Below are 18,158 nucleotides of genomic sequence, written 5' to 3'. Positions count from 1 at the left end.
ATCATGAAAAACTGCGAACTGATCCAATGTCTGGTTTTAAGGATAAATGACTTAAGGCTCAGACAGAATTCTGCTATCAAAATACAGCTGATAGTTTAAAATGAAGCTGTTTGTATCACAGGATACAGAATCTCATTGGTTGCCACCTAATTCCTTAATACATTAAGTAAGCAGGTTTTTTTCTACAGTACAGCCAGAAATTGTCCTGCTTTTAGTAAGATTCATCTATCTGAATCTGCATCAAATCTAAGCTAATATGGTTATGAAGGCTGCCTTTATAGACAGTGAAGAGAGAGACAGACACTTATTTTTGTGAAGGTTGAATTGTCCTCCAGAGCTCTGGCCGTTGATTAGAGAGATCTGTCTAGCTTTAACATCATGCTTAACACTTGGACAGGTACAAAGAGATGGGATAAATTTTACCTGTAACAGCAGCAGCAGCAGCTATTAGACATTTTGTTAGGGTTTTGTTGGTTTTTTTAAATGACACAGAGTGAATTTCTCCTGAAGAGAGCTTCATTATAATCACATTTAGAGCCTACAATTATGCCATAATTGCCTTGGTTTGAGGACTTTGGAAAACTAAACGGTTATTAACAAAATTGTGGCAACAAGACTGGAACTAATGGCATGCTACCAGACAGATCAGAGATATTTAAAAAAAAATCTCCTAGTGAGTCTATTGGATAGTAACAAAATTTGCCAATCACAAAACCATGGTGTGATGTATTTCATAATAAGCTTATTGTAATGAATTAATTTGCATATAATACACAAGATTTTAAAACAGAATAGTATTTATTCAAGCATTTGAATTTTTTGCCTAGGAATATATACAGACTCATAGAAACTATTATGATAATGCTGAATGTAATTTTAAAACAGGCTTGCCTGGCTTAAGAGGAATCAGTGGACTGCATGGTTTACCGGGCACTAAGGGCTTACCAGGATCACCAGGTAAGTGAGACTCTCACTCTGCCTGCTCATAGGCACAACATTGTGTTGGCTGCAAGTTTGGTCGGTGAGATCTTTGCAATGTGAGTTTCTTAACTGTGTCATCCAAAGCCCAATGTGGAGTTTGCTTCATTATTGCGGGCTTTGGCAAACAACTTCATACACTGTGTGCTGCCACACAGATGGATTAGAACACAACTTCAAATCATAATTTCTTTCCTCTTATAAAGTTAAAGCCTCAAGGCTTTTTTTCCCATTATGAGCCATTTTTTCAATGAGCCATTACAGACTCATGTATTTAGTAAATCCACATGCTCTATACATATATAGAGCTAGCATGCTGATACATTGTAACGTGTGGAAACATTTCAGCTTTCATCTTAATTTTGAACAATTCCACAACAGGTCCAGACGGCTACGGCTCTGCAGGTTTCCCAGGTGCAGTGGGTGACAAAGGGGAAGCAGGAGAGGCGAGCAGAGTGGAAGGCAGCCGAGGACCTCCGGGTCAGAAGGGAGACAGAGGTGTTCCAGGTTTGTATTCCGGAAAATGGGATCTACTTATTATTTGTTTCAGCTGTGGGTGTTATAAATGTCATGAAATGCAGTATAGTGTTGACAGTTGTATAGGAGAGCTCCCGATGTGGGGAAGGTCACTGTTTGGAGTTAGTGCTGCAGCTCAGCCAGCCCTTGCTCAGAAACAGCGATGAGTATTGCCCAATGCTGGACAAGCCAGCCCCTCCAGGACAGCCTGGGTCCTTCCCCATGGTAGCAGCATCTTGTAGCACCCATGAGCTCAGCACGCTGCAAATGCCAGAGGCTGCTCTCAGCCATCAGCTTCCAAAATATTTTTAATAAGGCTCCAGTTACACAAACACTATGGCTTTTCTTTCTTTCTTTTTGTTGCAAATCCATCAATGTTCACCTTTCTTCTGAAAGCTTCGCTGTCCATCAATATGTGATTGTCCCGCTGATCCCTCCTGGGCTCTATTCCCATGCACAGAGCTTTACTCGTACCATCACCCCTTGTGCAACGTAAGCGTACAGCCTGCCAGCTCAAACCCACCTTGTCGCAGCGGGCTGCGCTTATCCCGGTATGGTTCACCACCAGTTCTTCTTCCACCAGGGAGCCAGCAGATTGATGTTACGGATGAATCAACTAATTACAGGTGTTTTTTAAAAAGTTTTCCCACATTTTGGCTCTGAAAGGATTAAGGACTAGCACAGACACAAAACCTTACTGCCTTTGCCTACTTGGTTCAATGGCTCATTCCTATTCTTTTGTGTTACGCTTTGTTGTTACTAACATGCTGTGCCATCTCAAACACTATTCAGAGATTTATTACCAAGCCCTGGAAGAAATAGCTATTTCACTTATCTCATCCATGTTTGTTTGTCAGAATTAAATATTATTAATTTTTTTTAAATTAATAAACAAAAGGAGTTTTGTGGCTTCCTGACAACTTCAATCTACTTAAAAGCATAATCTGTCATTGGTCGGCCAGATTTTTGGCCATTTAACACTTTTCATCTATAGAGAACTTCGTGGATTCAAACTTTCAGTTTTAACTGACCCCAAGAAACCCTAAGTATCTGTGACCCCTGACTCTGCAGGACACAAAAGAACAAAGCTGCTCTCTTCCCTGCTTCAGTACCTAGGGTATTTTGTGTACTTCCTATCTTGAAATAATATTTTACCTGGCAGACCCAAGATTATTAGCATTGCACACAGTGAGATGTAATTAGCTATCCAGAGAGCTTTGGCACAGAACTAGTATTTGGTTCTTTTAAGAAAAACCTCCACAACATCATCTGAAAAAATAAAACAAAAGTCAGTGGGAACTGCAGGTGTTTTGCATTTTGAAAATCCCATTATTTATACTTAGTCTAAGGTGAGTCCTTGTAATTGCAATTGTGCATTTTCCTTGCAGAACTGCTTATTTCTTCTCTTCCTTTCAGGAGTCCAAGGACCCTTTGGCATTCCTGGGCAGGAAGGATTTCCAGGGCCTCCTGGGATTTCAAATATATCAGGATATCCTGGTGATAAAGGCTCCCCAGGTCTAGATGGAGTGCCAGGTAATTCATGCCTTGTTCCCCTCAGACAACGATAAAAGATTAAGTACAAGGTTGTGCCCTCAGACAACAATAGAAGATTAAGTACTGGGTTAGCAACAGCAGTCATTGTTATTTCTGTCTTGATTCAGTAAAATATCCCTATTAAACGCAACACTAAAGTGCATGAATAATTGTTGGACAGAACTAATGGTACATAAGATAATAGGGACAGACCTCTTGAAAGCAAAAGGCAGTTCCTCCAGGTTGTCCTGATGGAAGGGTTTGATTTTCATGCAAATAACAGATTTAATCATCCAGAATTCTCTTAACAACTTTCAGAAGCATTATGCTAATTGACTACTTTAAAATCTGAGGTCTGTGGCAGACTTGCAAGTCTATGGAATATTTTCTTAATAATTTACAAAATTTTCCTATATGAACTTGCCATGCAAACTAAGTTCCATTGGGAAGCATTAGCTCTTCTCTCTAAAAGTGCGTGCTATGAGCCTGCCTCTCTCACACATATGAAAGCCACTCTGTGTCTCTCTATATTTAGAGGTTGATATACCTGTTGCTTATTGGACTGCACAATCATTTCAAACTGTAGTGCCACTGTGAAGGGCTTGTACAAGTTGCAGGTCTCCCACTATCATCTTTATATGACACATGGAAATTTTTATGTAAACTCGGCAAAAACTTACAACAGGCAAACCAGCTGAAAACCAACAAAACACTTAGGTTTCCAAATGGAAAGAGAATGTTAGTTGGCCTAACTCTGCATACTGATTCCCACTCCAGGCAGTCATTGGATTAAAAAATAAAAATAGAAGCAGTCAGGAGAGTGGAAACAGGAACACCATCACCTGCCAAAACGGTGAGACAGGCATGGCTCGCTCTTACTTTGCCACATGCATCTTGCATTCGTATCCACACGTGATCCGACTTCAACGAGAGATGCCCCGCTCAAAACCCTAGTTAGCAAGACCCTCTCTCCTCAGAAACAAGGTCAAAATGTCATCTTAGGCAGCAGAGGTAACTGAAGAGAAACCTGCCAGGTTTAGCTTCAGGCAATATGTAATTCTGGAAAAAGAAGCTGTTCCCATAATTCCCAAGACAGCATGAAGTAGTTATTTGTATCCAGATGTTCAACTGAAGCACTAAGATACACGGAACAGTAAGTCCTTGGCTTATTTACCACCTGGCACTGAGTCAGGTACTCGCTGCTCTCTGATTTCTCTCTAGTTACTTGGAGAATTCAGGGTGAAGCAGGGAGGCACCTAGTGAAGTGGGGCATTTGCTGGGGAAGGATTAGCTCATTGAAGGCTGTATCTCAGCAGGCATCCCACTTCTGCTGAAATCTTGCTTGAGATGACACTGTGCTTTGTGGGAGCTTTATGCTCTAATTCCTCTGCCACCGCAGCAGAAGCGTATGCCAGCCTGAGAGGAGGAGTGCTGAATAAGTCTATTGGGGAGCTAAGCATTAGGTCCCCACTTAAATTAAGGAAATAAAACCTGATGGGATACAATTAGATAGTACTGTTATTTTCCCCTGTGCCCAGGTCTTAAGTATAAACAGCCTACAACCTATCTGTGCTCTAAACAGGCTATCCAGGTCTACAGGGGCAGCCTGGAATACCGGCTCCACCAGGAAGCAAAGGAGAAAGTGGACAAACAGGTGTGAGTGGACAGATTGGCCCAAAAGGAAGTAGAGGTGATCCTGGATTAGCAGGGAGACCTGGCGTTCCCGGGTACTCTGGACCAAAAGGTAAGGATGGGAAAGGCTGATCTTGGCTGGGGGCAGGGGAACCTCCTATGCCACAGTAGCTCTAATAACATGATTTTTGCACTCACGTGATCTGTGTTGAAATGCAATAATGCCACCTGTCATTTTGCATTAAAGGTCGTAAGGGTGAACAAGGTGTCATCGGCTTTATGGGCACAGTAGGATTTCCAGGTGATTTGGGACCTATCGGACCCAAGGGGGACAGAGGAGTAACTGGTAAGTAAGTGCAGTCAGATGCGTGATTCCTTTCTAAACTACTCATTTTGCAGCTCCACAGAGCTGATCTAATTGGCCCTGCTTTGAGCAGGAGGTTGGGCTAGATGATCTCCAGAGTCCTCTCCAGACTCTATGTGACCCCTGGCAAATTCCAGTAGACAGATGGCTGAATTTAACACAGGTAGTCAACTTTTTGCCATTATGAATTTATCTTGTATGAGGTGCCAACTCCAAAATCAGAGCCGCTTTCGGGGTTAAAAAAAAGAATAATTCCTGATTTAAACTCATCCTTCAGAGTAGACATACTGGATATTTAGAAATATCTTTAAAATCCTTCACTCCATCTACACCATCATGTATTTGTGTCTCCTGAAGCCCACCAAAAGATGGGGCTGCACCTCAGAGAGCTGTTGGCTGTTTGTGGGGAACTTCCCAGCTTCCTGTGTCATCAATGAGGGAGCAGCAGCGTCACTCGTTTCCTTCTGCTTATCTGTGCGCTGTCCAAGAGAAGACAATCCCCATACTCACACACGTTCCCCCAATATAATACATATAACTGCTATACCCAAGGTGGTGAGTTGCAGACCACAGTCCCTCTCTCACATGTGCAGCCAAGTAACGGCAACATATCTGTGGATGAAAGCATATTAAGGAAAATACAGGGGTTTTTTTAATCAAACTATCTCATCTTGCTTCTAATCACAGGCTTTCAGGGTCCTCCAGGCTCTCCTGGGCTGCCCCCTCTTCCTCCAAGGCTGGTTGCTGAGCAAGGTTCACCAGGTCTCCGTGGAAATATAGGACCTCAAGGAAGCCCAGGAGATATGGGACCTCAGGGTCCACCAGGTGATCCAGGTAGGAATCGCACACTCAGAGTGAAAGCTCAGTTCCCCTTAGCAGAGTGAGGCCAGCAGAGCACTGCTTTGGCTCTCTTCTACTTTAAATTCGGTAAGTCAGAAAGGAGAGTCAAATTTTGTTCTTTCAAAGCTAGGGCTTGGCTTTCCTCCTCCTGCTAGCATTCAGAACATAAGCAAAACAGGAGAAAACTTGGACAACACTCACATAGCCAAAGCAACATCAGATATGGATCTCAATTAAATCAAGACTGAACGTCTTTGGTGGAAATGTGCACATCCTTGTGGGTGTGCTATCAACCCAGGGGATGTAGTGTTAGTGATGTGTGGACTCGATGCAGCGCACCTCTTGCTACTAGTCTCATCAGAGATGCATGGTGTAGCAAGAGTGAAAGATGAGGGTTGTGGGGCTCATGTAGTCTTGATCCGAGCAACCTTTTCCAATGAAGTTAGTGCTCTTTGCCTGAGCAAGAACCATAGGATCTTGCCTTTAGTCTAAATTGGTAAACAAGCAGAGCACATGTTAACAAAGTGGGTAGCATGTTGATATTTCTGCAGTCGCTGTGCTTATAACTGTTGTTGGTGCAAGGTTTCAGAGGCTCACCTGGAGAGCCAGGACTCCAGGGCAGGGGTGGCATTCCAGCTCCTTCCGGCTCCAGAGGTGAACAAGGAGCAACAGGGTTTCAGGGTCCGGTGGGATTTGAAGGTAAGAGATGTCGCACAGCACTTCTTCCATCTTTCCCGTTTCACTGCCATAAATTGTTCTGTAGTCACTACATCATTGATTGGGGAGGAGGGGAGGAGAGAGAAAGTTTCTATTTCCACAGCTTCTTCACAAGGGATAACTGATTAACTTCCAACACAGTTATCTTAAAGCAATATTTTCGGAATAAGTTTTGATAGATGTAGATATGTCAGTCCACTCATGTGAGTGAGTTTGTTTTGATCTGAGTGTATTTTTATATTGGTTTTCTCTTAAGTATTTCAGCCTAGTGTTTTACTAACAGTTACATTCATGGAAATGAATGGTTGGGTAGGTCATATTTGGATAGATGATGTTTAAGGGAAGATTTGTTTTGTTTGTAAAAAAAAACCTGTGTCCTTATCGAATCAAAGAGCAGACGATTACTATCTTAATTAGCTAAGTACACAGAGAAAAAGGTATTTGCAGAGCATAGTTTTAACCATATGAACCAAATGCAAGCAATTCAAAAACCATTGGTTAATCTTGAACTAAGAAAACGTTTTAAAGGAAAAATATGCTCATTTGTATTGTACAAAGAATGCTCAAATTCATCAGAACTTTATATATGACTTCCCTTGGCTCTGATAGTGAAATACATCATCTTAGAAACCAGGGAGCCTGATCCAGCACCAATCTACTTCAAAAGCAACTGCTATAATCCTAGAACTACAGCTCTTTTAACAATAAGTTACCATAAGAAGAGGCATCATGCAATTAAGCTTTGTTCGTCAGCAGCTTAGCTGGGATATCAGCTACCATCAGAGCATTTGTGGGAGCACAAGCTAAGTTGTATTCTTTCTTTCCCCGCCTCTTCTAAGGTCAGCCAGGCCGCCCTGGTAGCCCCGGGCTGCCAGGCATGCCGGGTCGCAGCGTTAGCATGGGCTACCTGCTGGTGAAGCACAGCCAGTCCGATCAAGAGCCAATGTGCCCAGTTGGCATGAACAAACTCTGGAGCGGATACAGCCTACTGTACTTTGAAGGACAAGAGAAAGCACACAACCAGGATCTAGGTACGTACAGGTGTTGCTGGCAGCAGCCTCAATTCCATCTCTGTGGCTGAAAAGAACAAAAAAAAAAAGTAGAACTTAGAGGAAGCTGGGACTTCAGCAAACAGGCTTAGGAGACACCAAAATGGGAAGATAAAAACTGTATGTCTGCATAGAGTGCCCGAGAGAGCTCCTGCAAGTCATTGGTGTTGTTCAAGGGGACTTGTAAAGCCAGCGAAACATTCTGGACCACAGGGTTTTACTGACACGTGCTTGGGAAGGAGCAGGAAACTGGAAACGTGCATTGTCTTCTGTGAGAATGATTGCCATCCTTTTTTTTTTTTTTTTTTCTTTCTTTTCTTTCTTCTTTTTTAACAGGGCTGGCCGGCTCATGTTTGGCTCGTTTTAGTACTATGCCATTCCTCTACTGTAACCCTGGGGATATTTGTTATTATGCAAGTCGAAATGATAAATCCTACTGGCTCTCAACTACAGCACCTCTTCCAATGATGCCTGTGGCAGAAGAAGACATTAGGCCATATATCAGTCGCTGCTCAGTTTGTGAGGCCCCAGCTGTGGCAATTGCTGTCCATAGCCAAGAAGCTTCTATTCCTCACTGCCCTGAAGGCTGGCGCAGTTTGTGGATCGGATATTCCTTCCTTATGGTATGTGTTCCCCAGTGTCACATTTTGTGTGGCACTAAAAACTCACTAAGTTTGAGTCTTAGATACTAGGTTAGATCCAGCAACACCAAAACCATGCATCGTACTGGGGAACCAGGGAACTACAAAACTAGTTTCTAGGAAGCAGAGGAGGAGAAACAAAATTTCTGTGAATTGCAGAGAAAATTGCCTTTTGTCAGACTAGCGTCTGGAGTCCTTACTTTATGTACAAAATAATGCTTGGGAGCAGAACACAGGGACAGCTGTGGATTAGCAAATAAAATTGCACGGAAGTGCAACAGTAGCCTACAAAGCATTTTCACAGCTGAAGATCGGGAGTTACTTAGGTACATCGCTATTAAGAAGCTGATCTGGAGGACAAAAACCCAAAACTTTTTCCCTTCTTTTGGAAACTTAAAATCATTGATGTTTGGTCGAAGATTTAGTCTTTCACCTAGTGGAAAGAGAGACAACCTCCCGTTGTTTTTAAAATTAAACTTCAGTGTTGTATCTCTAATGGCAACAATAGCTGAGCTGTATATCCCATGGCTTATAGGATCTCTTAGATCTTGTGATCTTATAATTAGGATATGGGATGTTACAGAAAAGCTTAGCGTTAGGTGTGCAGTGGAAGACCTGCTGAAGGGCCTGACCTGCCTTTCTTGCAAGACTGTACAGAGGGATCATGTAAGCACTGGAGGGCTTAACATGGAAAAGAGCAGCTAGAATGTGTTAGTGAATGATCTGACAGATGCTCATTTTTCTGACTTGCTTGATGTACACGAGAGTCAAAACCTGCAACAGTATGCCCATGTTGTTAACTCATTAAAGACTGGACTGAATGCTGAAATAAAGAGGATTTGGGAAAAAAATAAGATTTCTCTGGCAGAAAACATCATAGAAAAACAATAGTCAATCTTACCCACAAACCATTTGTTTGTCAAAAGCCGAAAACTTAAATTTTTCAGAAAATAAGGTAAAGGGAAATCTGATATTTTTCATTTAGTTACAGAAAAAAAAATGTTTTTGAGGGCATGTCAAATTTTTGACCAGCCCTATGTTTGACCTTTCTTTTGCTTCTATAAAAAGCCCTGATACCAATCTCATAGTTACCTCACAAGAATTCCAGGGATTAATTAAATGTTTGCAAAGCCCTGTGTAAACACGGAGCATTGTTAAGAGCAAAGTTGTCACCTTAGCAAGAACCTTTTGCCAGGACAAAGTCTGCCAGCACCAAGGAACACAGAGTGAGAAGAGTTCACATTTTCCCAGCTAGCATTCGGAGCAAATGAAGTGTTTGGTGTACACATTTTTGCTTCTCAGGCAACTATGGAAGAAGTACAGCACACTTGTGGTTATCTCAGAGTACATACTGTTTTACTTCCTTGGCTTAATTTGTCACCTCCTTCCCCCGGGTAAGGTACAATGATGAAGGAAGTCATCGTGGACTCCTGCCCAAACAGCTGTAGAAGTCAGTAAGATTTCATGTAGCAAAGGCACTCCACTGTCATGCATCCTATAAAGGTAAAGTGGCGTAAGTGTTGCAGAAGGATAAAAGGCCGTGGCCAATACAAGAAGAGATATTACAGGCATAGAGTTATATTATAGGCACAGAGTTGGAGCTTGTACACTGAGTGTAGGAATGCTGGTGCTCGTCCTGAGGTTGTCACGCAGGTCTGCTCCCAAGCCAGGGCTCAAACAGCATGTGCAGCTTTTACTAACCGCTTTCCAGCTCCAGCTGCAAAGGCCTCAAAGCTGTAATAGTTTACGCTGCTTCTTACCAACTTTGTTCTTGTAGAGGGATGCTAGAACGGTTTTGCTCCTGAACTTCATAGCTTAGCGAATCTTGCAAATTTGTAAGACAGGTGGTAGGCTACAGCCTTGGGATTTGGATGGGGGGGTTTGGGGAGAGGGGATTGTTGGTTTGTTTTTTTTTTTTTAAAAACAACTATCTAAACCTCAGCAACACTTAACACCAGCCATAGATCAGAGTCCTTTACTCCTCTGTTAAAAGGTGGCCACTCCTGTTACTCATTTATACAAACACAGTGGGCCTCTCGCGGCGTAAACCCAGCCAGTTACAGCTTGCACTTTTATAGTATGGTGTTTATTAAAACATAGGCAGGCAAACATATTGGATGTGCCCAGATTTCTCCGTACATTTACAAAACTATTTAGCAACTTTATTTTCCAGCTGCTTCCTTTTATATTGCAAATTCCTTCAGTTTTTAACAGAAAATTAAACAGCTTCACTTAAAAATGCCGCTGTACAGCTCTTAAAGGGATAGAGGAAATGCCTGTTTTGTTAGCAATGCCTTTGACAGAAGAAAAGCAACATTCAGTTCGTTACCACAGTATGTGTCAAAGGTAACGAGCGGTGTAAAGATGCATGATTTTGGTGTAATTTGCTGTCAAAGAATATGCCATAGAGGGAACCAGTTATTTGTATAGAAGCTAATTTTGTTTCCAGAGTGCTCCTCATGTGCGATGCAGAGTAAGACAGACTTTATAATTAGGGAAATTCAAGTTAGATATACGGTGGAAAGTTCTTCTCAGTGAGGGTAATCAGAGGAACAGGTTGCCCAGAGAGGTTGTGGAAACTCCATCTTTGGAGGTATTAACAACTCGACGGTGCCCTGGAGTGACCAAGGACAACTTTGGAGTCAGCCCTGCTTTGAGCAGGGGACTGGCTGAAGTGACCTCCAGTGGGCCCTTCCCGCCTAAATGATTCTCCAATTTTAAGACTTCCAACAGTGAAAATCTTAACTATAGAAAAGATGTTTGTCAGAAGATTTTAAAGTGGCATCAATATATGAGCTAGCTAAAGCCTAGGCAAAGCCTTAAGCCTTACATAGCTGCAGGATTAGCCGACTCTCTGCTCTGGAGATAAGAATTAGGAGCAATTCTAGTGGTTTTTCTGTTTTCCCATATGTGAGTTTTTGACAGCATTGCCTGAGGTTGTACTCTGAACGCTGCCCTCCTTGTCTCGTTTAGCACACTGCTGCTGGTGATGAAGGTGGAGGACAGTCACTGGTTTCTCCTGGGAGCTGCCTGGAAGATTTCAGAGCGACTCCTTTCATCGAATGCAACGGCGCACGCGGAACCTGTCACTACTTTGCAAATAAATACAGCTTCTGGCTCACTACGATTGACCAGCCCTTCCAAAGCAAGCCCTCGGCGGATACGCTCAAGGCAGGACTCATCCGAAGCCATATCAGCAGATGTCAAGTCTGTATGAAAAATTTATAGGAGTCTTTCACAGTATAAGGAACCTGCTTATCATGTAGTTCTTATGCAGTGAAACCTTCCATGATGGTTAGACATTTGAACAAATCACGTTGGTGCTTTTTTAACTTATTACCTCAAAAGCTGAATGGAAAATTAGTTTTTAAAAATGTCTGTAAAAGCAAATTAAGTGTAACACAAATTAAGTCTAACACACAGATCTAGTGCTATGTTCTCCTACTATACAGTATATATACATTTTTTGCTAGTCTAACGTTATGTCATTTGCCAAATGATACAAATACTTGCAGCTTTGAAACACCAAAAACACTTCAATAATAAATGGTTACCTTGATCAGATACCCACTACATTTACTTTAGGAGAATATATGTATCTTTTCCATTTACTGTATTTGTCACAACAGTAAACACTAACAGCTGCAGTTCCATAAATTAACACAGGGTGATCAAAGTGCTAAACCCTTGCAAAATACTGAAAATATACTCTGGAAAGTGCTTATGTCCAGCATTGAAACCTAACTTTGATTTAAGTATTTTATGCTTGGTCATTTCAAACACACCCAAAACAATCATCTTTTTATTGTATTTGTTTTTTTCAAGCCTCCCCATGCTTTAGTACTTAACCACTGGCAACAGCAGAGAAACCCACAGGCCTCCCAAAAATAGTGACCACAAAATGCAACTCTTCCTATTTTGATTAGGAGACTATATGATGAATATTTTACAAGCTTGATGGTTTTTTTCTAGACATACCCCAGGCCCAAGGCATCATTACAAAGGTCTCTGCGTTGTGGGCATTCATCTGTGTCACGCTGCCCACGCAGCCGCAGCACCGAGTGGTGTTTGCATTGCAGCTTTTCCCCTCCGAAACCCAGCCACTCGTCACAAACAGATTTTAACCACGTGCTGTTGGAGCAGCTATTGCACATAGGGTAGGTTTTGCAGGAGCGCGTATTGCTCGATGCCACGTGACCCCCAAAGGCCAAACTTCCAGAGCTGCCAGTTGTCTGTCTGAAGGCAGGCTGTCCTGGCAGCTGGGGACAGGTGGCAATGGGATGACCACCATCCCAACTTGCACACATCCATCCTTGCAAAAGCACAGGGGAGGGAAGCAAGGCATTTACTTGGCACCATCTTTTCCCATAGAGAACCAGGTTATCGCATGCCAGGCTTGATAAATGGCCAGAATGGCTAGCTCTTTCCTTCTGTAGAAGGAAGTAATTTAGCCCAAAGTCATCTGTCACCACTGCAAGGGGGGGGGGCGGGGGGAGGATCAGCTGCAAATTTCCTATTCGCATAGTCTGATTATATACCTGAATGCTTAAAACTGAAATCAGAGAGACTTTTTAGCAATGACAGTTGATTTTTCAACAGTTCACCTCACTCCTGCTTCAGGTGCTTCTTGGCTTTTTTAATTACATTCCATCCTCACTGTATCATAAATAAAACCTGTTTTTTCCTACACCTCTATTTGCTGATGATTTCCATTTTGTAAACAGTGTTTTTCTGTACAATGCGTATGGACTGCTCTGTTGAATTACTTTGTTTGCACCTAAGGAATTAGAAAAGCACTACCAGAAAGCTCCTTCCACTGAAATTCAAACTCTTCAACCAGGAATACACTTGTTTATTTCATGGCACTTAAAAAGATGCAAGAGAAAAGCTCTGTTTCTAAAATGGCTTGTTTAAGCTGAACTACTGAAATAGTATTTCATCTGTTGTTAGGAAGAACAATTTAAGGCAATAAATTGCGACCTTGCAGATTAAAGCAACGTATTAGTCATGCTCTACAATGTGGAAACCACCATTAAGCAAACTTGACACGTTACCTCCGAAAAAAATATAAAGTATAAATTAAGTTAAAGTTCTTAGCACAGTGTCTAACCTAGAGTAGTTGTACCTGTAATTAGATATATCAATAAGCAGAGAAATTACCTGAGCTTGAAATGAGCTCTCTGGCCATGCTGTAGCTCTGAAAGGCAGCCCCCAAACAAACTAATCACGCTAGTGTTTGTTTCAGCTAAACAAAATACTTAGAATTGAAAAGATTGCAGTCAACATGAGCCAAATCTATTCCACATCAGCCAATTCTTTTAAATTACACACGGCAGTAACAAACACCCAAGAATCAGTAATTTACCTCTTCCAGGTGTTGCCAGACATCAGTGGTCATGGGATGATCACAAAGTTATTTATCACTTGTGATTTTTACAGCATGCAACTCCAGCAATGCAGCACATTCAGTATTTTAAGAGAATTCAAGCAGAGGTTATACAAATCTGTAAAAACTGATTATGTCAACAACAACAACAGCCAACTATTTGGATTTTCATGGCTAATACATTGCCTAATCTTCCTTTTTGTTGCATGTAAAACTTTAGCAGATAGGTCTTCCTCCAACAGTTGCTTTGCCTCTTAATTGTCTCTGACTCACGTAAGCTGTTCTTAACAAGTTTGTTCAGCGCAGTATCGGCAAGCATTGAGTTGAACATGGTGCAGGAAAACACAAACCAACCACAAAACCCCACAAGGTGCCAAGCAGACTTGAACTTCTGTGCTTTGTGTACATCATGTGCTTCAGGTCTGTGTACTCATACCCGTGTTTCTCCAAAGCTTGCGTAATCGCTGCTTGAGAAGGGGAGGGAGCTTGTGTACGCAAACACGTGGAATACTTGCAGCAGCCAGAGGATTTCACCTGGTGAACTAACCTGGAGCACAGCATGGAGGGGAACTGACTTATTCACACTGCCTCTTAGCTGCTAGTTTACCTCCTCTCCTAGGAAGAAAGGCTGAGAGAGTTGCGGTGGTTCAGCCTGGAGAAGAGAAGGCTCCGGTGAGACCTTGCAGCCTTTCAATGTATAAGGGGGGCTTATGAGCAAGATGGAGAGAGACATTTTACCAAGGCCTGTAGTGACAGGACAAGGGGCAGCGATTTTAAACTGAAAGAGGGTGGATTTAGATTGGACAGGAGGAGGACATTTGTTACAATGAGGGTGGTGAGACACTGGAACAGGTTGCCCAGACAAGTTGTGGATGCCCCATCCCTGGAAGTGTTCAAGGTCAGGTTGGTCGGGGCTTTGAGCAACCTGATCTAGTGAAAGATGTCCCTGCCTATGGCAGGGGGGTTGGACTAAATGATCCCTAAAGGTCCCTTCCAACCCAAACCATTCCAAAATTCTGTGATCCCAGAACCCATTTCCAAGAAGTTAAAACATTTTTATACAGGGAAAACTCAGCTACAGCAAAACAAAACATCTTTTTACTGAACCGTAGTGCTCCAGCCTGGGATGTAAAAACCACAAGTGTTTTGCTTGGATTTGACCAAGTCAAATCTTTTGCTTCAAAGCCTGCTGTTTGCTTCCTACACTTTCCTGTTCAAAAACACGCTGAAGTATATAACATGCTGCTAAGCCTGGAGAAGGTAAACGAGATTATATTCCCCTCTGTAGGTAATAGTGCATCAGTATATCAGCACAGATATAGCGAAGTCAACATAGTGACATCAGTTGACACCAATTATTTCCTCAGAGCGTATCAACCAGATGGGCTGAGTTCGCTCACACCCTATGTGACTGGGCTTGTCCACGGCTGCTGGAAATAGAAAATTAGCAAACGGCAAGCAGTAAACATGACCCTGCAACAGAAGGTATCAGATCGCTGCCAGAAGAGAGGCTGGGGGGTCACTGCTGATGTGCAGTCAACAGCAGCCCCCGTAACGGCGCGGGGACCAGCGGCATCCCCAGGGATGGCCACCCACGCCCCCTGGGGGTGCGCGGGGGCCCGGCCTCACAGCCGTTGGGGACTGGGCAGACATCGGTGCAAGACACACTGGACAAGGGGAACAAGTAACGTCGCTGCGCCTCACAACCCACCAGCAGAGAAGTAAAAACAGGCAGTGGTGCTTCCCACCGTGACATGGGCAAGGGCATAACTAAGCCGAAGCAGGTGGCTCAGCAGCTCTGCCTGCCCCATGGGCACCCAGTGGGGGGTCAGGCTCCTTTCGTGGCCCCCACAAGACTCGAAGCCTGGTTGGGGTTGTCAGGGGCCGATGGCAACCTCGGTCTTGCACCACCAGCGCCTGCAAGGGGCAGGAAGCAGGATGGGGCCTTCCCAACCAGCCGGGCACAGATCCTCCCCCACTCGCCCCGCCATCCCTCCACCTCTCCCCTCCCCCTCAGGTCACAGCCATCACCTCGGGCACAGGCAGGCCCACGGCTCACATTCACCCAGCGGGGCCAGAAAGAACATCTCTCTCTTTTCACTGTTCAAACACTTCATATAATCCGGACAAAACATAATGGGGAGAGAGAGGGGGGAAATAAATACTTGCAAAATGAGGTTCCCCTCGCAGACAGGGCAGGCAGAGTACCTGGGTCCCCCCTTTCCCCCGCCATGGCTAGGCCTGGCCGGGAGGGGTTCCACCTGCCTCCAGCAGCACAGCCACGGCCGGCCCAGCTCCAGGCTGCGCGCCGAGGTTATTAATGGGGAAAGCAACCTCGCGGCGACGGAGGAAAACACTTGCTGCAGCCGGTGGGACGGAGGAAAACACTTGCTGCAGCCGGTGGGATGCAGAAGAGCCGCCATCCCACAGGTGCGTGGCACAGCCGCTGTTAATGGGGGTCCTAGCGCTGGCCCAGCTTGACTAGTGGCCCAGCCTACAGCTGCTCTGCTAAAAGCACATCGGCCGCTAGGTTGTGAGGCTATTAAGACAACAAGAGTTAGAACAAGTGTGCATCACTGCAGTTCCTGTGCTGCCCGTCCCCACCCTGCAGCTTCACTGCCCCTCCCATCAATAAGCCAAGCGGAATTGTTCCAGTAAAATTGGGGGGGGAGGGGGGCGGGCAAAAAAAAGAATGCCTTTAACAGTGCTGGGGTATCAGGATGTACCTGCAGAAGCAACAGGGAAATAAATGAGTTCAAGTCAGGACACTTAATAAGCACAAGAGCAGGCCATATTGTATGGCTCCTGTATGCTGTTAAAAAAAACCCTCAAAAAACCCCAAAAAAACCCCACACAGCACCACTAAATGGGGAGGCGGGGGGGAAATCAGTGCAATTTCAGTGTTGAGGGTTGAACTGTGCTCTCTAATAATGCTTGCAGACATGAACAATTGCTTGCATATATGCATAGGCACCACTGCAGCAGGTACAGCATCAACACTGGGCTGTAAGAATGGAGCTCAGCTACAGCAGAGTTTAAATTACTAGTAAAATTAAAAAAAAAAAATAAATCCTACATCAAACTCCAGAAACCTTCAAGTTTTGCTTGAAGGCACAACCTGACTTTAGAAAGTAGTAAAGAAAGGGGGCTAGTATGCACATTGAGCAATCCAGATCTCCTCCTGACCTCTTATCAATAGCTCCCGTGTATTACACGGCCTCCCAGGTTCTGCTGTGCAACCCCATGATCTCTCACAGGCTGGCAGAGTGACAACCCGTCATAACCCAGACATTTCTCAAGGAACAATAGCCAGTGACACTAAAAAGCCACGAACATCACGCCAGACATGGGTAGCCCTAAGGGCAAAAGTGCAGCACACAAGACTGGTTCCTGTGTCATCTCTTTCAGTGAAAACACCCAAGTTGGAGCTTTTGGAAACAGTGTAAGAATTCCTTAAGATCTCGTATGAATCAAACGCTGGTGCAACTGAATTGCAAATATTTATACGTTAAGTGTTAGATGTTAAATTCACAAATATTTTTCCTGTTCTGTACCTTCTAGGTGTACGTCTCCCAAGCATCTCCCAAAAGCCTGACCTTGCAACCAGGGTGTGCTGCAGGTTCAGTTGTCAACAGATGCAGCAAAGCCAGCGGAGGACCTCTCACCGATGTGTTGGCAGACCGCTTCGGTCACAAACAAGACTGAGGTTGTAGCCTGTTTGTCTCTTCCTAGTCCTGAGGGAAGACTAGATACTGGCCTTGGAATTTTGTTAATAGCTAGAAGGTTTCTAATTGTACACAGTTTTAAATACCACAGAGCAGGTGCAGTTAAGTCTCTGACAGATTGGCAGGTGTTAAACTGCAAAACCATAGCAAATCCAAAAGATTACAGCCTTTAGTAGGGCCTGTAGTGATAGGACAAGGGGGAATGGTTTTAAACTAAAAGAGAGTAGATTTAGACTAGATATAAGAAAGAAATTTTTTACTATGAGGGTGGTGAAACACTGGCACAGGTTGCCCAGAGAGGCGGGAGATGCCCCATCCCTGGAAATATTCAAGGTCAGGTTGGACGGGGCTCTGAGCAACCTGATCTAGTTGAAGATGTCCCTGCCCACAGCAGGGGGGTTGGACTCGATGACCTTTAAAGGCCTCTTCCAACCCAACTATTCTATGATTCCATGATTAAATGTACAGAGGTTTTTCTCTCAAGCCATTCTTCCCCACTACATGTATACTGTGCATAAACTTGAAAGAATAAAGCTACTACTCTGCAGCAAGTTGCTCAAGAGGACATACTTTTGAAAAAAAAATTGTTTTAAATACACTTAGTAATAATTTAGTTCAGTATTCATTTAGGAATTGTCTCCCTATGTACTAAACAACTACGATCTGGGTGGGACAGAGAAAGGCAGCAGCAAAGCATAAGAACAACCAATCCTTTAGTTTTAGAAAATTATGCCAGAAGCATCCATAGGAAGATGGAGTCCCCACACAACAACTTGC

The 18,158-nt window shown here is 43.7% G+C and overlaps 1 protein-coding gene across 1 annotated transcript in view; it reads left to right on the top strand.

Moving 5' to 3' along the window:
* COL4A2 (collagen type IV alpha 2 chain) overlaps positions 1–12,959 on the top strand; it is a 105,243-nt gene extending 92,284 nt beyond the window's left edge. The window contains exons 37-46 of the mRNA XM_075140720.1: positions 886–957; positions 1,360–1,485; positions 2,911–3,027; positions 4,610–4,771; positions 4,907–5,005; positions 5,711–5,857; positions 6,446–6,562; positions 7,420–7,611; positions 7,966–8,252; positions 11,244–12,959. Coding sequence (XP_074996821.1) covers positions 886–957; positions 1,360–1,485; positions 2,911–3,027; positions 4,610–4,771; positions 4,907–5,005; positions 5,711–5,857; positions 6,446–6,562; positions 7,420–7,611; positions 7,966–8,252; positions 11,244–11,498 — 1,574 coding nt within the window. The 3' untranslated portion in view covers positions 11,499–12,959. The remainder of the gene's footprint in view (positions 1–885; positions 958–1,359; positions 1,486–2,910; positions 3,028–4,609; positions 4,772–4,906; positions 5,006–5,710; positions 5,858–6,445; positions 6,563–7,419; positions 7,612–7,965; positions 8,253–11,243) is intronic.
* Positions 12,960–18,158: the final 5,199 nt, after the last annotated feature.

The sequence above is a fragment of the Calonectris borealis genome, chromosome 1 (genome assembly GCF_964195595.1).
Source record: "Calonectris borealis chromosome 1, bCalBor7.hap1.2, whole genome shotgun sequence".
In the NCBI taxonomy this organism is placed as follows: domain Eukaryota; kingdom Metazoa; phylum Chordata; class Aves; order Procellariiformes; family Procellariidae; genus Calonectris; species Calonectris borealis.
Note: the sequence above shows the minus strand (reverse complement) of the source record. Positions and strands in the feature narration are given on the sequence as shown.